Here is a 26918-nt window from a genome sequence, read left to right on the forward strand (position 1 = left end):
CACACAGCGGGACTGCTGCAGTAAATGAAGGGAATTTCATGAGTGCATGCCTGCCTCTAGCGAATGCTTGATCGGTCACAGCTGAGTACATGTCATACTGATACCTAAAGAGAAGAAGTGGTGGCTACATCTCATGTGGGTTGGAACAATTTCTCCGATACCTTGCAGTCAATGTACAACTACTACAACTATTGCTGCTGCTGTTGCTGCTGATATACCTATTACAATGGAAGATCATCTCATCAGTACAATAAACTGAATATATGATCATGTACCGTCAACACAGAGGATTTATACAGGCTCTACCTTTTCATTTGTAATTTACTTTAAAAGGTAAGAATTTTCTAAAGCTGTTGTCAGAGATCAAATCAAGCAAGTCTTTCTTTTTTTCTTTCTAGAATAAGGTAGTCTGTACTGTATCTGCAATGTTCAGGGAATGCTGTAACTGTTTTGTTTGATAACATCTGTTATCAAATTGTTGTTCTTCTTTCCTGCTTTAACAAATTAGAGAAATGTAAAACAGAAGACAGACTGGGATTCTGATTACAGCCAAATCATATTGAAGAATATATAACATACTGCATACTGTAAAATAATCATGCAAGAAAATAAAAGTGAGGTTCAAGGCACCACGATAAAATGCAACCTGGACACAGATATATGAAGGCATATGAATTGTTACTTGCAAACCAGTTAACGAGATAATGCAACAATTTAGAAGCACGAGTCAGTAGCGGAAATAGTTGCATCAAGATAAATGTAGCTCATTATTTTTTTATATTCTAGAAATAACTATGAATATATGCACTACATATAATTATGTTCTTTTATTTTTCTGTGGATACGTTTAAAGCCTGATTATTTATTTATATATTTTTCTTTTTTAAATATTTGCCGTGCACGGGTGCCAAGTGGCTTGGGTACTGAATATTAAACAGGCAGGTAATTCAGCTTTTAAGAAATGAAAGATAATTTCATAATAAGAGTTAACCAGATAGCTGAAGTACTTAAGCATCCTAAAAATTATATAACACTAGCATGTGCCTTTGATTATCAAATGCATATTGTTTGTGTTTGTTTGTTTTTTATATATATATATATATATATATATATATATATATATATATTAAACAAACACTGGAGAAAAAAAAAATTAAAAACAAGCCAGGCATAATACATCTCAAAGCAACCGACAAGAGATCCTGGCAGTAACTACTAAGCAATCAAGTACAATAGGAGTGTGTCTGCCTCTTCATGCTGCAGCTTTGGTGTTGCATATAATGCTATCATGCTTCTCATGTTATATCTAAAAAGATAAAAGTCTCAGCCACATTTTTTTAATGACCCCGACTTTAATACAGCAAACTTAATTAAACTCTAAATTAACATATTCACTTTGCTTTAAGAGTAACATTGTGGAAACAATATTTGAAGTAACAATCATCTGCTGTGCACCAGTGAGTCGCAAAAGCTCTCAGGAGCCATCACTGAACCCAAACCATATTATGCAAAAGCAAACAAAAAAGACACCATTTGAAATAAGCAAGAGTTGTATACCGTAGCTATATATTGGTATTGTACGAATTAATCCTGAAAATAAATTACTGGCCCTTTAAAAGAAGGATTGTTTCTACAGAGCCCAGATGTTACCTTTCATTTGCTAACAGTATTATTTATTAAGTACTCCACTGTAGCAGCATACTCTTCTGTAGGAGTATAAATACACAGTATTCTGACATGTTCACAGATTAGACACCTGATTCTGTCATTGTGGCTCAATAACCAAAGTTGCATAAGCATAGTAAAACAGCGGTATGACACCTGGCTTGAATCCGGTTATGCAAATGAAATGGCAAGTGAGTTAGTTAGTTCATAAAAATACACACACACACCCGTACCTACAGTCAACACACACACATATATATATATGGAGAATAGACCATTGCAGCTTGATTGTGAATATTGTTGAAAAGCTCATCAATAATCTGGCCATTAGGCTTGCCCTTTCAGATTACTGTAGTTACTATTGCTTGCATCAAGTGTGTCATTTCTTTCTCTGAAATTGCTAAATGCTTTCAAAAATAATATGAATGCACAGTCATCATGTTGTAGATTGTGCAGTTTTTTTTTTTTTAATATTAAAGATACACTCATACTTGACCTATAATCAAGTCCAGCCAGTTTGAAATACAAACAGCTCTTGTTCTTACTTTTCAAGCTCATTTGAATTTTTGACTGCACTGAAGAAATGAGAAACTTTCCAAAAGATGGACAATATCAAATTCAATGAATTTAAAATAAAAATGGACTTAGAACATAATTCCTTCTTATGTTTATTTTTGAAGAACACTTCAGAAATTACTAGTGGCAGTCAGCTCAAATGGAGAGGATATGAATTATTCCGATAAGCAGCTGAAAGAGAAAAATCCTTTTTATCTTTTCATTAAACATGCAAAAGGAAGTAACAAAATGCACTTAAATCAGCATGTGTTTTTTTTTTTTTTTAAATAAGCCTTCTTTTGAAACTGTCTGCAGCAGATTCACTGATTTGGGTTTCGCGTCACAACACAACAGCACAGATCTGTGCCAATACTCCCAAGGCACCATAAAATCAGAGGGGTAAAATTCCTTTTAATCATTGAAACAAGACTACGCCTCTGTGTCTGCGGAATGCTTAAAGTTTGGAAGATGCATTTAAAAGGACATTGCCTTTCTGGCAACATCCATGAGATAAGTCAAAGAGCTTCTAAATACTTAAGAAGGCCTAGTTCAGTCGAACCAAAATACTGCCAGGTATAGCACAGCAAAGTAGGGACAAAACCATGGTATCATATTCTCAGAACAGAACACCCTATTCAATTCAATCAGACTTGGAAGTAGACATACCACTTCTGTTCATCACACTAACTGTGGATACCTCAGGCATACCACCATAATTAAAAAATGCAGACCTCGAAACAAATCCCATGACATAAACTGTCTAATTATTTAAGAATGTGCTCCAGCAGATATTCTTGAGGTGCTTTAATGAAAGACAGCAGTTTACATATCAGTTTCAGGGCTTGTTAAAAAACTGAACTAAAATATAATTTACAATACTGGTTACTAGTTGTATTATATAAAAGACAACTGCAGTTATATCAGGGAATCACCATTTAACCCACAAGGATGCCCCGCACAAACATTAAAGTGCAATGTTATTTTTTTATTTTTTTTTACTATTATTTTTTTGCAGGATAAAACCAAAGCTCTGCAGCCTAGAAAGGCAAGGCCCATACGAGCAACTTTATTAAAAAGTTCTAAGTGCCCAAGGCCACAAGAAACACAATAGAATTCAGTGTTATCCTATCGATTTATGAGCGTCACTTTTTATGAGTGTCACTTTTTATGAGTATCAATTAATCAAAAAAAATACGCACCCATATTTGGACGGTTGCCACATGCAGTCGAGATGATGCACAATTTCACCATGCCCTCTGTTTTATAAGAATATTGACAAGAAGCAGGTGTCTTATTCCTATTCCTGGATGCCCCCCATTTAAAAACATCATCAAAACAAATGGGAGTTGACTGCTCAGTTTACTGCCAGCTACTTACAAGACTTTGATTATTGAAGGTGACCTGTACTGGTTTTAAGGATATTCACAACTGTATTAGTTTAGAAATATATTTACCTTGGCAAGAGAAATGTGTTTAAATTGGTCCTGTCATGGATGATGCTGAACCCAGTCTGAGGCTAGCATGTGTAGAAGACATATTGGTTAAAAGGAGAAGACCCCTCTGTATTTTAGCTACACATGAACGACAACCACAACAGTATTGTAACTAGAGTCAATACTTTGTAGCTTCCAATCACACAAGACGGAACACATAAATCAAGGCCAGAAAGTTTCACTGATAACTGTTCATGCTTTATAGTGATGACATTGTCTGTAGTCTGCAGATTCAATAATTGACTGATCTACTGCATTAGCAGATATAATCCCGTGACTGACACAGAAATAGACCCTAGCAGAATGTATTAATTAAAGAACTGAACTGTATCCAGATCGGTGTCCATGTTGGGCAGATTTTAATTTTGCATTCATATGACACAGTTTGGAAAAATAAATGCAGCATGGACGCAGATCTAGATAAAGTTTTTCAGTTATTTTATCAATACATTTTGCTAGGCTCTGTTTCCGTATTAATCAAGGGGTCTTGTGCTTTTAACCAATATGTCTTCTACACATGGTAGTCTCATATTGGGTTCAGCATCATCCATGAAAACGACCAATTTAAACACACTTCCCTTGCCAAAACCAATATATTTCTAAACAAATCCAGTTGTGAATATCCTTAAAACCACTGCAGGTCGACTTCAGTAATCAAAGCTTGCAGTAAACATAGCAGTAAGCTCTCGTCTGTTTTGATGATGTTTTTTAAAAGACAAGAACACACAGCTGTTTCACTCATCACGTGATACATCCCTATACAGAATAAAAGACTTAAAATATGAATTGAAGTGTAACTATGTTTAAAGTGGCCCTATTGAGTGTTTAGTTTAAAAAAAAATAATTGAGGCTGGAAAAAAAAACAGAGCAGAACTTGTTGGGCTTAAAACTCAAAAAATATAAACACAAGAAGCAATGACACACACACACACACACACACACACAGAGCAATCAATATAAATCCAGTATTTTCATTATTGCCCTGTAATCCTGTCTACCAAATGTAATTATAATCTACAGTGGCAAAGACCAAACCAATTTTTAAAAATGCTTTTAAAATATCATTCCACAGATATATAAAGGATAAATCAATAAACCCAAACTAAGCTTAATGCATCAAGACGTGTTTTTTTATTTTATTTTATTTTATTTTTTTAAAATATTGTTTTGAAGTGTAAACGACTGCCTTTTGAAGAACCGTGCTGCACAGGGCATAGACAACATCCTCTGCAAAAGTACATAAGGAGATTTAAGGATTACTTTTGCAATTTTAGAGTCAATGGATAATTCATAATCCTTTGGCTCATTGGGGCCAAATCAGCAGAATAGAACCTTTGGTTATTCGTACTCATAAGAGAGGATGATATTCAATTTGGTAAGGAAAACACAAACACTCAAAAAGAAACCATTTGGCAGCATCAGACGGAGTGAATATCAGGGTCAACTCCTGTTCTCAGATAGGCAGTACAGCATCAGTTTATCAGTGATTCATACTGTATGTCAAAACCTGCCAAATCACCCTTATGTGATAACAGCTGTATAGACCTCTCACAGTATGTTTAACTGAAAGCTTGTGTTCAATGTCATCTTAAAAAGACATTACTTTGTCTATCAATAGATATTAGATCCTAACAGCATGAACACACAAAAAAATGCATCAGTGAACCTTTGTACTTGTAGATCATTGTTATTACGCACTATACCATATATAGCATCTCTCTCTTTGAAAACAAGAATGTCCCTCTTTAGTCAATAATATTGCCAGCAGGAGGTGTCGAATCCTCATATCTCTTTTTTCATTGCTACTTTCTTTGCAGTTTACAACAGTAAAGTATTAGTATTTGATGCAGTGGACATTCTGGCTAGGAGGATGTTACTATTATGGACACATTGTTTATTGTGATTAGATTTTCAGATGTGTTTTTATGTCGTATTGGATCTTTTAATGGCGTTTCAAACTAAGCGGATTCAGAGATTCATGTCAACTACAGTAGTGTAATGGCCATTATATAACCAACTATAATTAATCTGTGAAGTTTATAAAGTGATAAAACATATTACGATGAAAGCCATTGGTGCTAGTAATAAATTGTTAAGTCCCTCTTTTGAAAAAAAAAAAAAGCACATGCAACTTCAGTTCCAAATCCCTGGCAATACTCAAGATGACATATTTGAGCTCAACATGCTTTTTGTTTGAAATCCAATTTAGAGCAAGCAAAGATTGGTATATGCAGTATCTGCTGGACTAACTCCTATAGAAAGTAATGGCAAATGCTGTATGTTATATACATCGCATCCAGATCTGTAATGCTACATAGTTATTACTGCCACATGACCTTGGTCTTTCCATTTGTCAGATCTCAATTCAATAAAAGGCTCACTGTGAAACTTGACTCGTGTCTAATCGCCTCTTCGGGCAATAGAAACACAACTTATACAGGCTAAAACTGGGCAGTTTCCAGAGAGGGTATCTAGCATTAATAGACTGCAGACTACAGGCCAGCAGACAGATATTGTTAAAATAAAAAATATGGCAGAGAATGTCAAAATGTCTAGGAGCAAGGAATATGTTTCAATACCTCTAATGCTTGTTGCTAAGATACCGTGAAAATTTCAATTGTACTGTGATAGAAAATGATCACAGTTCAGCATAAAGCCTCTGCACTCCTTGTTTCCCACATTGCTTCCTATTTTTTGCTTACTTTAGGCTACTAAATAATGAAACGATACTTCTGAAGCCAAAATAATATCAATTCATTAAGAGCCCAGCCTGAGCTTCATCATCAAAATGCATTCATGTTTTAATCCAAATAATGCTTTAGATATGTTAATGTTTTAAAACAATAAAAAATAAATAATGCATGCAGTCACCACCTTTTAGAACGGGCGTGTTTAGAACATAAGAACATAAGAAAGTTTACAAACGAGAGGAGGCCATTCAGCCCATCTTGCTCGTTTGGTTGTTAGTAGCTTATTGATCCCAGAATCTCATCAAGCAGCTTCTTGAAGGATCCCAGGGTGTCAGCTTCAACAACATTACTGGGGAGTTTGTGTTAACGTGATTCACCCGCAGTAAGCGATGGACGGTATAAACTCCTAAACAATAACCTGGCATTCAAAATGTTCCCCAATCACCAGTACAGTAATCAAAACAAACAAGCATGTGTGCGGTTAAAAATCTTTATTAGGACACTCATTACAATAACACAGCGCTCCATTTCTTTTTTTTTTTTTTTTAACTCTTTACACTCAGCCCTATTTCCACCTGTTTTTCACTGTTTTCATTTATGTATGTTTAACTACTAGATAGTTTGTGCTGCATGCATGTAACACATCAAATGACAGGCCACACAATTTCCTTTAATATTATGTAAGTTGCAACAGGATCAGGCATACTATATGTGGTAGAGAGATGAGAATATGTGGTAAAAAAAAAAAAAAAACACAGCTTTTCCAAAAAAAAAAAAATCATGTTTGGTTACTGCTATATATATATTGTAATCATAGATGTCTCAAAAAGAAACACTGCATCATTGAACCTCAATATGAAATGAACATGGGGGGGGGGGGGGTGAGCTTCTAAGCTTTCCAACGATACCTCCCCTTTCAGTCTAGCTGCTGCAATGACAGAGCAATAGACTCAAAACGAAACCCAAGCTGTTAACTCTGTCACATGATGAGGCTTAACTTCAGGCAGTCGTAGTTCCGACTAGGAGTACCACATACACACACTGAATATGTCTTTGGAAAGACCAGAATCTGTACTTTTAAATCAGGTAGGTGGCTTTTACGGTGCCTGAGTAATATGTGTGTAACCTTTGGTGGGCTGGCATCCCAAAATGAATGTGGCTGAGATTTAACAGTTCAAGTGAAAGTCACCGCTTGCAAAACAACACCTAGATAGATGTAATATCATCTTTTTTTTTCAAAACTGTTTACTTACTGCATTGTACTGAGTTTCTATAATGCTTAAAGATAGCGGCCTAGAATCACATATAATAATAAAGTCTTGCGGCACTTAAAATATCATGCACTACTTTTCTTTCTTTATTTATTTTAACCAGAACTACGCAGAATGCGGCTCATACTGCTTTTGTCACTGACACCCACTTCTTTAGAGACTGTTGTAGCGTTTCAGACATTCTAAATTGGGTGAAACATACAGTGGCTTGGTGTCTTCAAATACCTCTGCGGGATTTTCCCGCACTGAAAGTTGCAGATATGCGGGAGCAACTTGGAAAATGCGCGATTCTGCGCTGAAATTCAAGCCCTGTAAATCGCTTAGTAACTAGGTGCAAACAGCTGATTGGTCGATCTGTCAAGCTTTTACTACAGTAAAGTGCTGCCTTTTGTATTGAAATCTATGTGAATGGCAAGGTAACAAGGTGAAAACAGCTGATTGGTGGACTAGTAAGAAAGATTACTACAGTAAAGCAGTGTGTTTGTTATTTAAATACATGTGAATGGCACATAACAAGATCCAAACAGCTGAGTTTGCCCAAAATATACAGCGTGCTTAACACAGTATAAATGATGCCTTTGTTATTGAAATCAATGGGAATGGCAAACGGTAAACACTATTTGTCCGATATAAACGGCTGCCCGAAATAACCCTGTACGGTTTAAGAGGTGGATACTGTACTAGCTTTCTTTGTTCTTTCTCTGAACAGGGAGACAAACCATAGTGCAGTACTCCAAGAAAACAAACATTTGTATTCTTGTTTTTCTCATTATACACTACCACCCACGGTTCACCTACCCGCATGTGTTATTTTTTTTTCTCTTACTGTGCAAAAAAGTAATAAAATAAGACAACAAAACAAAAACACTAAACCCCAGTGCACTGAAAACAGGCAGGACATTTATGGAAATCAGCATAACAGGACATCTTTTTTATGGCACTGTATACTCATTTGCCTTCAGGAGAGAGATACATTATTCATTCTTATTTAGCCCTTATTAAATATAAATAACACATTTATACCACACAAAAGTATTTGTAAAACCTATTCCTCATTAAGCGCCTAAATTATACAAACATGACAGCAACGTGCACTTATTGATCACTGTCACTTAATTTCAGCTTCTTCCGTTAATTCTTCCTTCCAAGGATTTACTTTTGTTTAGAATCAAATCGCTCATCATCTCAATCAGCTGCACTATTAAAGGTGAGGGGTGGTAGTTATTTATCATTATTCTCCAGTTATTATGAATACTATTCCAGGTGCATCCTTCACAATTGTCAGGCTGCCAAGTGTGTGATTGCACATTAGAACAAGGGAGCTTTTGCCTGCTGTCTCTCCACACCTGCATCTAGTTAGCCGTACACATTTATTTACCTAGGAAACAAAAAGGTCACTTGCACACGTTCGTACCCCTTATTTCCATTACAAGCCGATTTCCATAGAAATATAAATTATGGCGGTGTTTAGAGCTGGAATCAGGAAACCATTGTTGATACTGAATACAACAAACCATTTCTTCACCCAAGTAAACACACAGATTGATAATCATTATAAAATGATAGGTTCTGTGCAATGAAGGTAAACATTTGCATTTAATTATTATTATTATTATTATTTATTTCTTAGCAGACACCCTTATCCAGGGCGACTTACAATCGTAAGCAAATACATTTCAAGTGTTACAATACAAGTAATACAATAAGAGCAAGAAATACAATAACTTTTGTTCAAGCTTACATTTAAGAAAAAGGGTTTTGTTGTTTTTAGATAACAGCTACTTGATACCATATAAGCATAAATACTTGAATAGTGTCCCACTTTATATAACAGTACATGGCTTGACATTTTCTCCACTGTTTAAAATTGTGTGTGGACACAACATAATCATGCTAATATCGCAAGCAGTTTAGGGCACATTCTGCTGCCTGATTGGAATGAAGCTATCTTCTGCCAGGAAATGTGATATGAAAACCATAAACAACAAAGTACGAGCAATTAACTTCTCTTTATAATAGATTGTAGGTATTATTTAAACTTTGATTCAACTTCTGGAGTTCAGCAAGTAAATAATGACATCTTCTCGTCTCAGTTCCGTCAGTTTAGATAAACTGCAGTCTCAATTTCCGGAGGGGCATGACGTTGCATACCAACAAACACATGCATGTACAATTTTACCAAACACCTTTTCAAGAAATTTTTTTTTTTGAAAATGTTTGATCGCACAAGAAAGCCGATTATATATTATATATATATATATAAATAGACACACACACACACACACAGTATATATATGGAATATTACAGTAATTCATCTCCTGTTTAGCACTGTCTATTTTTTCCCCATCTACACAGGAACCATGGTGAGCAAGGAAGCCAGCAAATGCCTGCTCACAAATTCAGACACAGAGGTCGAGGCATCCGCTTCGTTAGCCCTGGAGATGAAATACTCACTGGATCCCAACAGGCAGATTAGAAAAAGAAATAAAGCCCTGCAGGTAAGATTTAAGGACATCTGCGACGCCCAAAACGAACAAAGGGAACTGGCCAAGCAATCGGAAAGAAAGGGTACGAAACCAATCTCTTGTAAAGCGGCTTACCGCAAGTACATGACTGTGCCAGCAAGAAGGTCAATACCCAACGTTACCAAGAGCACTGGGGTGCAGACTTCTCCCGATCTCAAAAAACGCTACCAGACGTTCCCTTTTGAGCGGAAGAAAGGACATGCTATTAAGAATGCATCGGTCATGGAAGGCTTCAAAAGTCACAACAATGGATTTGTAATTGACATTAAGAGTAATAAAGACAAAGTAAGCTCAGGGGAAGCTGCTCAATGCAGCAAGAAGGTCAGCGATCAAAAAGAAGCAGTGTTGACTTCACATACTAATGACTGCTTAAACGCAGTAGATAAGCATTCCAGTGGTAACTGTTCCGATGGAACAACATGCACCAATGCCTTGTTGCATAGCTACTCTGAAGATACCCCTTGTTTTTCAAACCCAGTAGACTCCAGTTTAAAAGAGCCTGTTTACCAGCTGTGCAATATTAAACCCAAACTTCACAGAGGAGCATCACAAGGCAACCAGGACTCTAATCAGTCAGCACACACGCAGACGCTAAACTCCGAACAAGTTTCAATCGCACAGGTGACGGAAACAGCTCACAGGGTCACTGGTCCCATTGCCTGGAACTCTTTAACACAGGTTGAATGTCTGGAAAGTCCGTCAGCAGGGAAAAAACACAAGAAAGCTTTGCAGTTGAATGGACTGCACTCGCAACCATTAAGTAGCCAGGTCTGCTCGATACAGGCTCAGTGCCAATCAAGCCAGTGTAATGAACAGTCCCTTCAGACCCATGCTTCACCTGCAGTGGAAACTCAGTCCTGTCAGGGCGCAAGGGCAGCGAGTGAGACTTGCCAGCAGATTGTGCCTCTTGCACAAGACGGGGACCTAAAAGCACAGCTCCACGTGATGGAAAACCTTATCAGCTCCAGTCAGGAGACCATCAAAGTGCTGCTGGGCGTCATTCAGGAGTTGGAAAAGGGAGAAGCCCACAGAGAAGGGTAAGCCGAGATTGAAATCCACCCCCCCAAAACAGGTCCCCATTCAAGACCACTTAATTGTATATTCCTGTATGAAACTGTAAAGCTAATTTCCCATGGAAATCGTCTGTTACTGTTCACTGCATATTCTGTTTAGTTGCAAGTGTATTACTACATGATATATAATCGGAACACCCTTCACATTGGGTATTACCAGGAAAAGTCAGGCTCTGTGAAGTTATTAGCATTAAGTCACAAACAATTCTATAACTGACAATTTCCTCTGTGTTGGGCATTATAAATATGCTTTTGGTAAAACCTTCCTGATGGTAAACACAATTAGGTTCACTGTCATCGTACAACCTTTGCCCTCCTTTAAATCATTTTCTTTACAACCCTGCCCTCTCACTGCAGTTCAATGAATTTGAATATGCTTTATAAGGGAATCTCAAAGTAGCCAGGGTGAGCAAAAAAAAAAAGTGCCCTGAACTCTACGAAACCAGGCAGATTTACTGCTGTCAATGAAGCGTTTCTGCACAAAACCCATTTCTGCATCAACAAACTGCAGCTGCCACGAAAAATGAAATGTTCTGCAAAAGAAAATGACATTGCAATCTGTTGAAACATTTGACCTGCAGCAAAAAACATGCACCCAATTTCTAATTTACCAGTCATGTTTAAGAAGCCTTCCCTTCATTCCTCTCTATAAATTGAAATATTCTTCTCATTTCTTTGCATGGACAAGGCTTTCATATTTTTATCAGGTCAATCAAATAGACCTTGCTGGGACTCTGTAAAGAAAAAAAAACAGGTTGTATTCACACTCCTAAGTGCATTTAGCACAAAGCACTGCATATAAAAGGGGTTGATAACCAGCATACAAAGTATGTATTAGATACATTAAATCTGCAGATTCATGTTTGGGGCACTGTGTTGGCAACTCTCCAAGTGAATGACTGGCAAAAAAAATAATAACTGCAATTGCTTTGTGCAGGAGATCACTGAGTGAAGCTGAAGAATAAAACTCCTTTATTGAGGAAACATGAGAATAGAACAAAACATACATAAATACACAACCTCGGACTGGAACCTAGGAGTCCTGTGAGGTACCAGCGTGATTTCCCGCAGAACATGTTAACATACAGCGCTAAGATAAGACCGAAAGGTTTAAAAAGAAAGGGTATTTCTGAAGATTTCTGTTCAGATAACTAAAAACACTGCTGTCCATCACCTCCCCATCACTCCTATAGATCTGACAAGCAGAGCTCCAGGTCATACTCGTGACCTTGTGATATTGGGGGTCAACACACTAATGCACTTTTATTGCGAGTCACAGTGTCAATCAATGTCAGTAGAAATATATTTGTATTTATTTTTTTGCCAACAAGCATCCACCTCATCAGAATAGTAAAAGATCAACAGCCTACCATTACTAGAACATCAGGTGTTTTGTGCAAATCTGCTTTCCATTTCGTTAGCATGTCCCCATAGAAGATAAGTTGATGTTTGCACAGCTGTAATATGGTGGCTATATCTGCATAAAACTAGATTTACTACTAATATTGTAATTGCACTTAAACTACATTTGACACTAGCTGCAGCAAAACATCAACCAGGTACCAACAGTCATCATCTGAGGCTGCTTTTTTAAGCAGATGACAGTGGAGAATCTTAATACCTCTGTCCTAAAATGTTTTTTTCAGGGCACTCACTGCAGTGTATTTTTATGGTATGTTCAGTAGGGATTTTAATAACTGGGTCAATAAGTCACTCTGGGGGACACTCCCAGCCAGATTAATATAGAGCGACAGTATGTAGCACTGCCATTCAATATTATTAAGACAGACCCCATAATGTTCTTGGATTTTTAAAATAAAATATTACAGGATTGAAAGGAGAGTTGATTTGCATAGTTGCTCACCGTGGCGGTTAGGAAGACTTATGTCCTCAGGCTTTAGTTTGTCCCCCAACTTCACACAAGACAATTTCTAAGGAACAGCATTGGAAATTTGTGAACCAAGGGAGAACAAAAAAGAGCTCCACCAGTGATCATTGTATCCTATGTTACAATGTGTCCTGTTTAATGCAATCGAAATGTTCTATCAAACTATTAAAATAACATAGACATTATAAAGCTAATATATTTTACATCCATTTGACAGTGTCAATAATACAATGTAGGTAACTGACATAACAGAGTTTTGCTGGACTGATTCCAGCTATAAGCATCTTACTTAACAATAGAAAAGGAAGATCTTTAAAAAATCTCACTAGATATCTGCACTATTTTAGCAATTCAGTGTTTTGCTATAACCATTAAATTGGACTAGTCTACAAAAACTGTTTTGCCCTGTTTGAATAACACAATTTCCAGTAACAACCATCAGAGAACGTATGTGCAGAATGCTTTCGACAGCTGACAGAAGTCATAGTTTTTGGTTAATTTGCAAATTGTCAAGTGTCATGATTTCAGGGTCTATTTAGAATTCCTTAGATGCTGGGAAAGTAACACCATGTTATAAAACAGCTTCCCAGGGAGAAAGAGGAGAGCAGGTACAAATGTAATGAAAGAGGTTGTAGCAAACCAAACGCTTCCATAACCCTGGTCTGCTGTGCACTTACACTGGTGCTACAGCTCTCTAACATGTAGCTACAAATAAAAAAACACACACACACGTAAGTCATTTATATCTAATCTTATACTGCTTGGTTAAAAAGTTCTCAGTTTAGCCTTATTAATCAGTAAGTTAACTTGTTACGCTTCCGAGGTCATTTCACCTCAGCAGCCTTTGTGGTCAAAGCATGTAACTGGCTGTAAATCATGTCAGTCAGTAGGAGCTGCAGCTGGTTGGTTAATGATAGGAAAGGCAGCTTTGAAGGGGTGGGACAATTGCACTCACCAAGTGAAATGTACAAGGAAGTGCTAGACTAGCTGGAAGCAAGTCTTGTAAACAGATTTATTTAAACTTCGTACCTACTGTAGTAACAGATGTTTTAATTAAATTTAATCATGTGTTTCTTTCAGAACTCCACAATGCGAATGGAAGTGTGGTTTATTAAAGATTATGTTAGCTACAACCAATACAAACTGGACAAGTGCTTCCTAAGCCTTGCTCTGCCAGTTCAAAAGTTCACGGATGAAAAGCGGAGTACTGATTGCAACAGTAAGCTCCAGGGAAACTGATGCTACGGCTGAAATGTTAGCATGTCAGTGGGTGCTTAAAGTGACCATCATTTGTTTCAGCAATGACATTACCCACATCAAACTGTTTCATCAGAATCTGATAAACTGTTCCAGATATAGCTAAAAATGACAGATGAGCAGTAAATACATGACCTTCTCTTCTTAGGTATACAGTGCTCCCTCGCTATAAGGCTCTCGGTTATAACGCTCCTCGGATATAACGCTCCTACAGCATGTCCCCTAATTCCCTATACTAGTGATTCATGCAATATTTCTACAGTAAATAAACTTCTCAGTCTAACTTTGTTTCTGTCTTTCCCTTTTGATACAGTATCTGAACTGAAGAAAAGCTGCGCTGGCACTTTATAACACAGACATCTTATTCAGCATTCGTTTTATAACTAAATAAATATTAGGCCTATGACGTGGATATCTTTCCTAATGGATTTACTTTTTTGCTGCGAGAGGAGCTGAGACTCTCCGGGAGACGAGACGCTTCAGCCCCACTCTGGCATCCAAACCTGGGGCAAGCCCATTCACTCTTTCCCTCTCCCGACCCACTCTCCTTCTCACACTTGGTTTGCTTGTCTGTTGCTTCGAACTGAACTCACGACCGCCGTTTACCCAGTCTATTCATAGTTTAAAAACTGCTAATTAAAATGATCCATGAGTTGGAATGTTAAATTTTTGCTTCACTAGATGTGCATGACAGAGAGGGAGTTATTTTATTTTGTATTGTAGTCAGATGTGTGTTGTTGTGTGTCCCGTAGCTCCCCCCACCCCTCCCCCGTTTATAACGCTCTTCGTTGTGTGTTGCCCGAGCACTGTATTTTTACCCTGGTGGGGTGGGGTGAGAAGAGAAAAACTGCATAAGTTAGTTCATGGTCATTTTTTGGTCAAAGCAGGTCAATCACTGTCCTCTGTTGCCTTCTAAAATGCACCTTAAAGCAAATCTATTTAAAAATGAAAAGTTATCATGACCATTGTGCCAGTATAAAAACAAGAAAATAAACTTAATGCAGGCCATGTTTACTTTAAGAGATAATAAGTAATGACAAACGAGATGTGACAGCGAGGAAATGGTCAGGGAACAACTAAAGAAGCCCTGTAATTACTTATTTCACACTCTTATCTTTGCAGTCTCTCCTACCGAACTGGACAAGACACAGCAAACTGCGACACCTGTCGAAACAGCGCATGCATTATTTACAGGTTAGTTTCAAATTGCATTACTCTTTACTCTTCAATTCGCCAGGAATAAAATTAACACACCGGACAGTGATCTTTCCTTAATCATTTGGGGGGGGGGGGGGGGGGGAGAGAGAGAGAGAGAGAGAGAGAGAGAGAGAGAGAGAGAGAGAGAGAGAGAGAGAGAGAGAGAGAGAGAGAGAGAGAGAGAGAGAGACACAACATTCGCTCACCATAAATAGAACTGCTAATTTGCTGACAGGTACAAGTGCAGCTGACAGATACGAGCACAGCTCTTAACCCAGAATTTGGTGAAACAACTTTCCAGACACATCTTAGTCTGCATCACCTAATGGCATTGATTTACCCAGACCTGGGATTTTCACAAGAACTTTGTTTGAATAGCAATTTAAACCATCTGCATCAACTCTGGATCTCCTGGTCATGCAAGTCATGCTGGTCTAATGTTAGGTACCAAAAAAGGAACACGTCCTAGTTTTACCAGTTAACTATTTACAAGGTTGTGTTACTTTGAAGGCATCTATGTGAAAATTGCACTGTTGGTTAGCGTATTCAAGCAATTCTTTCAAATGACAGAAACCAAGGAATTTTTTTTTAGCTATGAACTTGACAAAAACAAAGGGATAAAGACAGACATTGATTACCACATCTCAAAGTAATTCTTTTAAGCTGTTCCAAGGATGACGTATTGTTTCAGTGAAATCCTAAGGCAAAGTCAGTAATCTTTCTCTGTTAACAAGAGCTGTAACCACCCCTAACGCACTATCTTCAAGAATACAATTTATGTTATATCTATAGAAGTTTTATAGCAGCTGAAAACTGTAGTGAAGGCTTTTTATATAACATTTAAGACAGTTGTGAGCAAGAACATTAAGAAATCCATCCAGTTTACTGCATTAGAACTCCAATCTTGTACCTTCTCCTGCTGTATTTCAGTGCTGCGGTGTTTTAATATCAAGAAGGCATGATTATTTTAAAGTACACACGTATCCATATGAATGCATACAGCTGCATTATTGGATTTGAATCCATACAGCTGCATTATTGGATTTGAAGCATGTCATGTTTTGAAGTAGTATAAAAAAATAAATCATGTGGCAATGTATGCATCTGCTCCATAAATGGCTTAAGAAGTCAAAGTTATTAAAAGGCTCATGATATCCAACATTATGAGACAACACACTATGTTCTCAGAAGTCAACAAAATGAGCTTATCTGCTGAGATACTAAAAGCATGACAGAACAACGTCAATCCATGAAAGTTTAATAACAAAATATAATGCACAAGAACTGAGAATGGATTTTTCTTTGTTGTCTTTGATGCAAACATATCTTATACAACACTTATGACTCCTTATGAACAACCTTTATTTTTTTTACTTTTTACATTATATTTAGGGCTTCTGGGTTTTCAACATTAAAAAAAAGGGAACATGAAACAGGTAAACATCGGTTAAAACAACTCTCCTACCCATGTTCCACAATATAAACTAGTAAAAATCGGTATACATAAACAACTTGAACAGTAATGTAATATTAACAGTACTAACATCAATAAAACAAAACGTTACAGTCGCAGCTTGTGACGCTAGTAAAATGCATTTACTCGCCTGAAACCATGCCAGGCCAGATGAAGGAATTGTGAAAAATAAATGCTACACTGCACAGTCAACTCCGTTGAAATGAACTTTCTACATCCAACTTTAACATAAAAACTCCCTTTTCACTAACACAGTTTTATAATGAATAAAGTCTGCTTTGATTGTAGGAATGCAGACATATTTTTCCAAGCTGGCAGCAGACATTGAGGATCGTTCTGGATGTTGTAGAAAATGTAATAAGTGTATGTGTGTAACAACAACAAACCAGATACGAACTGACGCGGAAATATAACTTTTCACACCAAAGGAGACGACATGCATTGCTGGTTTAAGATGATTGGAACAGAAGTTAAACAGCAATGAATCAATTGCTCTGCTGACTACCCAAATGCATCCGGTAATATCATTGCGCTACGAATGAAAAAGTGGCATGTTGAAATGATTAATGTAATTAATTTTTTTTCTTCAGATGATCTATAATCTCAGAATACTAATGTGATACAGCGCATTTGCCACAGTCTAATTAAAGACCATTGCTGCATGAAAGAGGATTTAAAAGTATTCCATTTATTTTAAGACTGGTGCTTTAAGTCACACTCCTTCTCAATTCTTTGTTCATTTGGAAACCTTATAATCTAATTATCTCATACCACAGTGCAGGAGTCTAATATGTTGATTAAGTGAAGAGATACGTCTTAAATAGTTTGGCTGTAGAATTCAGGCAGAATGCACATTTTGAAAGCATTGAAAGTTTTGTTTTCTGGTTGAGGTACAAAGAGCAAGGCATCACAAATCATCGCAGGAAATTGGCTTTATGCTTGGTGGATCTTGTCTGGTAAAGAGGGTACAAATTGAAACGTGATTTTAATTTATTTAATTTTGGGGGGGAAAAAATATCAAGTACTATCTTTTCAACTAGGTTAAACAACCTGTATGCCTCATTCCAAAACTGTAATTGCAGTACCTTTACTGACAATCATTAACTAATGGAAAGCTGACGCAGACTTCAGTGGCACAGCAGGCTGCCCATGGACTTTGTCTTTACAGTATATACGAAGTGCATGACAAACTAACCCAAATTTAAGCAGCTTTAAAAATAAAACTGTATTCTATATTTTAAATGAGAGTTTTCACAATGTGTTTGGCTAAAGTCATTGCAAAGCACTTGAAACTATGATCCAATTCGGATGGGAATAGAAATATGTCTTCCAACAGCACCTCTGGGGGTATATGTAATGTATAGAACAGTGTAGAAAGGTAGAGGAAAAAATACATGGTAAAAAATACTGGAATTTTCCCAAAGATGTTGCTGAGTTATTGGTAGTCTTGGATTTTGACAGTTGGTTGCTACAGCTACTAAAAGCCACTTGAGGCTCTGGAAAGAAATACAACTTTGAAGGCACTCTACAGAACTCCAGATCAAATGTTACCTTCAGATTAGTGCAGTTGGGGTTTGGAGACTGGGGCACTGCTGGATACAGAAAAGAATGTGTGGTTACTGCGCTCATTCTCATATAGCACCCTACACAGCACAGTAAGGTTAATGCAGTTCAATTTCAAAAGTGTTGTTTCAGGAGATGCTTTGTAAAGGTTATGCTACCTTGGAAATTCATCACAAAGGAGGAGCGGTGATTGTTTGCTGGATGACGGCATGATACAATAGCAGACAGAGTGAAAAAGCCGTTCACAATGAAACGGAAAGCAACAGATAACCCGTAGGAGTGCTGTAAGGGAGAATGCAGAGAAGGCTGACACAGGTCACCAATACCTATTCATGAACCTTTAACATCAATCCACATGCTAACAACTAGACCCCAGCAACACAAATGCTATGTCATCGACAGAAGCCTTCTGCATTTATCACAGATAATGTTGCATAGATTAATCGGTTTGTAAACGGTCCACTCTTGATGCAGGGACACACACGCTGAGTAGTGACAGAGACAGATGCTCACAGGCGTTAATTCTATTTAGGTGTTGTATGTTATTATAAAGTCCCCACTTTCAAATCTGTAGCATAAAACCACCACATGCCTTATAAAAAACGTGATAAACCTTTCCATCCTTAGTTCAGTTGTTTGAATTACATAAATGTGAACGTGGTTGGAACACAAACTGTTGGGCCAATGTTGCCCATCTCCACTTTGGTTCATAAGACAACCACGTCAAGATTAACACAATCGTGTTAGCACAGTATCTTATCAAGACTAATTAAGTTAGCGAAATTACTGTACGCAGCAATGACCGAAGGGTATGCTAGAATAAGACACACTGATCTTCAAAATCAGATTTGTAATTGAGTTCATATTGCTGTGATCAAAAGGCTTAAACCCAAATTCCTGGTTAGTGTATTTAGTAGTCAAGTGAATTGTGCATGCAGAACCTATGCCAATTTATCATGTCTACCAGTACTTGGAATTAAATCTAGTCTGCCTTTGACATTCTGCGATTACAGCATCTCTGGGTTAAAGTGCCCTTTCTAGTAGTGCTTAAATTACCATCATTTCTGCATTTAAATACGTTTACATCACAAATCATTAATGTTGTGGATAGAGATCTTTTGTTTAAGCCCTTTTTTGTTCTATTCATTTTCTTTTAATTATCCACATGAACAGTGTGAAATTATTCAGAATAAAGATCACCCACAATATTAAAAGGTTACAACTACTTGAAAGCTAAATAAAAAAAAGGTTTTCATTTCACTAAAATATTGTCTTTTATGGTCGGCAAGCTTATGACCAATTCTTGCTAACAACAAATTAATTTAACTTCATCAAAACATTTTAAAATCCATAACAGTCCACCATATGAACCAATATGGAAAGAAATACTATAAATAAGACACACAGTAATGTTCACAATATAAAATAATTATTGTTACAAATTGGGAAAGTTTCTGCATGTTATAATTATTAGATAACCTGGAACAATGCTGCTGTGACTAAAATAAATGAACGGCTTTTAAAAGATAAAACAGGAAAACCATGCCTTGATTTTTATCAGATTCGTATCTTCACTGCTTTAGTTAACTTTTCTTTGAATCCTCTATATAACTAGTGTTCACTGTCAGATCATAACACCAACAAAGACATACATCTATCAAGCAAAAAACTTCCTCCACATTATCAATTTCAGTCAGTGATCAATGAGTTGCCTTGATTCTTTATGGGGGATGGAGGGGAGGGCTAAAGCTTTTCAAAATCTGCTGCCAAACGCTTTGTTATCACAATAAACCTACTTTACAAAATTAAAGTGACCTATATTTTAGCCAGAGAAAAGTAATAAAATAGAAATCCCCTTTGTACACACAGAAGCCATTAATGATAAAAATGAAATTTGATGGCTTTTTTACGCATTTCCTTAAAGCCCTGCAGAGGTTTTCAGCAAAACTGTACTGTCCATATTAAACAGGCAGCATCACTTCCAATCCATCCCCGGAGGCCTGTTGAGAGGTTGAATAAAATTGGTCCCTTCGGTCCCAGCCCAGTTTCATGAAAGTGAGGCTCAGAACTAAATAAACGAAGTCAATTGACACTAATAGAAGAAAATGTGGTCAAAAGGAAAGAGGGAGTGTAAATGTGACACAGCAGGAATGTCCTAGAGAAGTTAGAGGTGTATACAGTACATGTATCTCTGAAGAGAGAGAGAGAGGGCGAGAGAGAGCGAGAGAGAGAGAGAGCGAGAGAGAGTGAGAGAGCGAGAGAGATGTAAAATATATTGTTATTACTGTTCTAAGGCATCCAGCTTTTGCTACAATTGGCATAAAGACACAGTATTTGATTTAACCTCGAGAATGAGGCAGTTATTAGTGTCATACACAGAATAGCTACACATTATATATGGTGGAATGACCTACCGACGGATATCAGGACTGCTCAGTCCGTGACCACCTTCCGACACCTCCTCAAGACACACCTGTTGGTAGCCACTTGTACCAGTACTTGGATCAGCTTGTACTTGTACTGAACTGCTCCATACCTTGCCGTATTCTACTACTGCTCTTAACTATAACTACTTCCTGTCTCTTTTACTCGATTTTATTCTTATAGGTATCCGTGTTCACGTTTTCTGTAATTGCTCTTATTTGAAATCGTTCTCATCCGCTTGTCGTATTTACTATGTGCACTTACTGGATTTTACTCGTATAAGCAAATATTTTTACTATAACTGCTCTTAGTCGAACACACTCAAATGTAATTTACTATATTCTTTATTTTGATCTTATTTTCTACTGATTTTACTGTACCTTATAACTGCCCTTATTTGTAATGTGATATTTTATAATATGATACTTTGTACTGCGATATTTTGTAACAATTGTAAGTCGCCCTGGATAAGGGTGTCTGCTGATAAAATCATATATATACCTGATGAAGACACGTATTGTCGAAACGCTCTGTGTTTCGTGTTTTTAATAATAAATAATTGTTTTTTTAGATGTAAAACATTGCCGCTTGCTTTTTATTTTTCTCAACATCAAGTCTAAAATGAATTAAGGATACAATTGAGCCACCCAGAGTGTGCGACTCACCCAGTCTCTGCAAACAACAAACAAGTGGACTTTGGTTTGTCTTTTACTCAACATGGTTGATGACTAAACAGAGACTATTTTATTTTATATTCTATGCCGTTTTGGGTCAGCACCTATATGAAAGATTTGTGAACTTGGGCTTTGACTTTTTCACATATATATACAGACTATATAAAGACTATATATGATGGGGGCTCAAATATAACACAGTGTTAGATTAATAAATTCAACGACGGACGTCACGAGTTCAAAGGGGTGGGGGGTGGGGGGGGGCTGTTTAGTTTCACAATGGGGGATTTGCAGTTGTAGTTAGGGTGGTGCTACCATCTTGTCATTGTTGACATCCTTCAGATTTTCACAGTGGATTCCGTTCCACTGCTAAGTGTTTGGACCGCTTTGTTTATCTGTTGACATTCAGTGCTGAATTTCAGAACGCAGCCATTCTACACCTTTTTCTACAGCATCTTCTGCAAATTACAGCATTTTCTAAGATGTTAGTCATGTGTTTGTGATCCTTAAATCACACTTGTATGTTATAATTTACATACAAAAGACAAGAACCCAACTGGTTCTTTCAAAGCACACAAACACTAAATTAAACAGAGTCTACGGTAGCAATCCACAATAAACTAGCCTTATTAATAAATCACTATTAGTGTAATTTATCATGCCTTATTAACTAAGTATTAACTGCCGTATTACAGCATTTGCAAAGGGGGGGGGGGGGGGGGGGGGCATAAGTTAGCTATGAAATCCTAGCAGTTGCACTATGCAACAATGAGCTGAATTTATCCATTTTTTTATGTTTTCAGCCTCATGAACAAGACAAACACAAAGACTTCTGATTCATCACGTGGGGTAATTAGTCACATATAATGGATAATGCATTAATTATTTAATTATGATGAATGGAAAACAGGCATGCCTAATTGCCATCAGTGACAATACAGACCTACAGCATGGTAAAAGCAGCTAGGTCTGCTCATGAAAATGAGTCGGAAAAGTAAGTGCTTTTCTTTACAAATGACTAAAATAAGTAACCATTATATACAGCCCTAATTATATCGGATTATTAAGTGAAAGTTACATGGCTCAGAAACTAATTCCAGGGGCATTCATTTATCTTGAAATCCGGTAGAGCGGGTCTCTTGTGAAAACTACATTTGTAAAATAACATAACCCGATTGATCTTAATCTTAAAAATAATGTAGGTTAGGGTCACATTTCGATGAAAATAAATAAAAAATGACGCCAACAGTGAACGTTATTGTTTTGAACAAGTTAGGTATGATGGAGAATGAATGCCAATGAAACCAGCCATGCATACACCATTTTGTGTAAGAACAATATTGGCAAGTTACTCAAAAACAATTTGTAAAATAATCAAATAATGTTGTTTTTGTTGTTATTCATTTTCCATTCTGTCAGCATTTTCTTTGCATATCAGATCACGTCCAGCATTAAAAAGCTAAACTGAAATCCTTAAATGAAATGTGGGCTATCTAAGTTAATTACGTGCTGGAGGAATGGGGAATTTACAGTTTGCGGAAAATCAGTCTGAAGCCCCAGTGGTGCAAGCCAAACTAGGAATCTGTACACCATTTTAATTTTATGAACAAAAGCCAACCACTGTTAGCAGCAGGAGTGCTAGGTTATTAATGGCATGGCTTTAGGTTTGTCATTTGGAACTTCTCATAGTCTGTGACTGCTTATCTCTAGAAGATGCTAGCCAACAAGGGAGACAGTAGTTAACCCCCCGTTGTCATCCGTCCCTCCCCCTTTGATACCCAATTTGGGGTTGTGCCAATATTCCCTTTGTTTATCAAAGTTAATGAAACATCACTCCAAAAGACATAAGTCCATATATATATATATGAATCTCACAATTTCCCAAAATGATGGACACGCATATTTTCTAGATAATTGAGAGTTTTATTTTTGTATGATCCAAGACAAAGCTATAGAGTCCTTTTTTTTATCAGTGCAGATAGACCTTTCGTTAACAAGAGTTTGAATTAGATTACAGCATAATTACATGGTTCTTTAGTGATTAATCCCTTAATAACTACCTGCATTGAATTGTGATTTTAAAATAGACTTGGAATTTAGCAGTGCAATTTATTTCCCTTATACAGTATAAAAGAGTATGCTGGAAGTTTGTTTTGGTCTTGGGTCGGGGGGGGGGGGGGGGGGGTTGGGGAGTGCCCCATATAGTTTTCATATAGTTTCCAGAAACCCATGGAAGCAGTAGGCATTACCTATAAGATCAGCAGAAAATGCATATGACGTGGACATTATTTGTGAAATGAAAAGCAATTGAATCGAAGTCTGCATTCCAATGGAGTTCAGTGCACTAAGAAGGCAAATATGAACAAATGTAGTAAGCAGACATCAAAAGACTCCCCTTGTGAATGCAACTGAAAGTCTCACAAAATTTTTGTATCTGCAAAACTGCTGTGTAATGCTGGCTTAGTGGATGAAACTCTAAACTCAAAAGTACTGTGTACTCTACTCAAGTTCTGCCAAAAGGGAACTTGAGAAGAGAACGCAATAATGTTAGTTTCTGCTGAATACCTGTGCTAGCAGAATGGCCTTATGGGGCAAATGGGAGCCATGACCACAGTGCCCTGTAACCTGCTCCAGGATAAAGGGCCGCCTTATAAAGGGGGTGCACTGTAGAAGATTGCACCATCAGTCAACAGGATGGCACAATTTAAATAAATGCATTTCCCCACTTGACGTGATGCAAAAAAAAAACAAAAAAAAAAAAAACACAACATCACTTCACTTCACTTAGCAGACTAGTTATTATTATGCTGGCACAGTGCCTTAGCGTACATCTGTATTATTACACAATATATGTCCTTGCAGAATATAGATTGCCTCGGGCTTAGTCAAAGCAGGGGGTCTGGATCACTGACACGGCCATGGGTTAAAAGAATATGGCAGTGAAATGGTTCAATTTTTGCATGACAACACTGCTAATGGAACTTAAATGAGAAAATCACATAATACAGCTGTGTACCAAATCTTAAGTGTAAGAATCTATGCAACAGGCTTAATAAGAGTGCTATAATAAGCAATGATGTAGACAGTACAGAAAAACATAAAAAGGAAAATTTGCAACCATGATTTATAGATAGCCCATAGCAACAGCCCAAAACCATGAATGAATGTCTGTTTTGTCTCAAACGGTAATTCTCACATAACTATCAGTTCTATTCTTAGAATAATCCATGTAACTACAGCTATGTAAACAGGATAATATTCTTCTATTGCAGTGTTGAGCTAGACTTCAAGCAACAAGAGGACAAACTTCAACCAGTTTTGAAAAAGCTCTGTCAATTTGAAGAAACTCAGGTTCCATCTCTGCCTTACCCCCAGGAGGGGTTTGCTTCAACACCGAAACGGAAATCCAAAACCGAGTCAAAGAAGCACGCCAGGTGGAAACTCTGGTTTCTTTGAACAGGACTCTCTCAAATTGTATGGCCTACCTTCACCAACACATGGATATTAGTTCTAAACAATCCCAGAGATTAAACACGAAATGGATCTGGAAAGAGGTATACATTTTTTTTTTTTAATCCACAAGATCAGTTGCAAAAAGTGTTTCACCTGGATAACACTCAATTGTTTACCAAAAAGGGATTGACAGACTTAAATCATTTCCTGGCGCAAAGAGTGAAAATACATTGTGTCTACTTTCTTGCAGATCAGTAAGGTGGGCAGTAAATGGAAATGATTTATTTATGTATGTTTTAGTTTTTTATTTTTCTGCCATCAATCCACAAGATACTGCTTCAAATCCAAAAGGCAAGTCACAACTGTGTGGCTTTTGATTTTCATGATATATCTGAAGAGGAACTATTTTTTACGGCAAATCAGATTCTGGACAAAGCACTTTTTTTCCCAAAATAGTCAGAGCCCATTCAAAATCTCTATGATGAAACCATAGAGGATAAAAAAAAAAAAAAAGTTTTTTTTGTTTGTTTTTTTGTTAATAAATTGGTGACATGTCAAATATTTTGATTTATCAACCATTTGCATCACCAGACTTCCAACATGTCTACTGCTCCTCATCAAAGGGGTGTGTGAGTGTGTGTGGGGAGGTGGTGGTGAGCAGCAATACATCTCCTCAAGTCAATACTTACTTTAGACACTACAAGCTCACAGGGTCAAGCTTCAAGACTCCAAGCCTTCTACTGGGAGAATTTCTAATTTGCTAGTATGTAAATATCATGCCGCTTTCTAATTCTGGAAACTCCAGCTGTATTATACTATAAAATAATAAAACAAAAATTGTTATTTAAAAAAAAAAAAAAAAGTATAGTCAACCCTCTATATACCGCCAGGTAAGGGCCATGGGCTAAAACGGGCAATAAGCGAGGGTGGCGTTACAGTGAGGGTCAACAAAACAAAACAAAACAAAACAAACAAAACAAAAAAACACACACGCACACACACACACACACACAGACACACACACACAACCTTCTATGTTTGCAATAAATTCAAACGTTTTAAATTTTTTTCTTATACAATTACTCCAGGCTATTTTAATAAAACATTATTTTTTTTTTTTAAACTACAGTACTAGGTCTTAACACAACAGTAGGTATACTAGTGACGTTTTATCATCTTTTCCCATCTGTATGAAACATACATGGTTACTTTTGAGGAACAGTTTATACTTAAAAAAAATAACACAAAAATAAAACAGTCATTTGGTTTCAAAACACCCAAACAACAAAAACATAAAAACGTACGATTTATTTATTTATTTTTTTTTAACTGTACTGGTCATTTGAACTTTACTGCTTGTGGCACAACTGTAAGCCTGCTGAATACTATCCCCCACTGTACCATGCCATCTATATTTCACAAAGCAATTTAAGCTCAACAGCATTCTTTTTTAAGCAGTTAAAAAAAAGTTGAATATGTACAGGCAAACACTTATTTTAAACAAAAAGTAAAATATATACAGTAATATATATATGTAATTATATATATATATATTATATATATATATATATATATATATATATATATATATATATATATATATATACACAGTACTGTGCAAAAGTTTTAGGCAGGTGTGAAAAAATGCTGTAAAAGTAAGAATGCTTTCAAAAATTGACATGTTAATAGATTATATTTATCAATTAACTAAATGT

At 36.8% G+C, this 26918-nt stretch overlaps 2 protein-coding genes across 4 annotated transcripts in view; one reads left to right on the top strand and one right to left on the bottom strand.

The window, feature by feature from the left end:
* On the top strand, window positions 1–26705 carry LOC117415127 (inhibitory synaptic factor 2A-like). Its single transcript, XM_034025107.3, has 4 exons — window positions 1–333; window positions 10031–11237; window positions 15541–15612; window positions 25023–26705. The coding sequence occupies exons 2-4, from the start codon at window positions 10036–10038 to the stop codon at window positions 25204–25206; spliced, it is 1458 nt and encodes a 485-aa protein (XP_033880998.3). The 5' UTR covers window positions 1–333; window positions 10031–10035; the 3' UTR covers window positions 25207–26705.
* LOC117415126 (dedicator of cytokinesis protein 1) overlaps window positions 1–26918 on the bottom strand; it is a 212040-nt gene that overhangs the window by 97006 nt on the left and 88116 nt on the right. The gene's annotated exons all lie outside the window — the stretch shown is intronic.

The sequence above is a fragment of the Acipenser ruthenus genome, chromosome 7 (assembly GCF_902713425.1).
Source record: "Acipenser ruthenus chromosome 7, fAciRut3.2 maternal haplotype, whole genome shotgun sequence".
NCBI classification, from domain to species: domain Eukaryota; kingdom Metazoa; phylum Chordata; class Actinopteri; order Acipenseriformes; family Acipenseridae; genus Acipenser; species Acipenser ruthenus.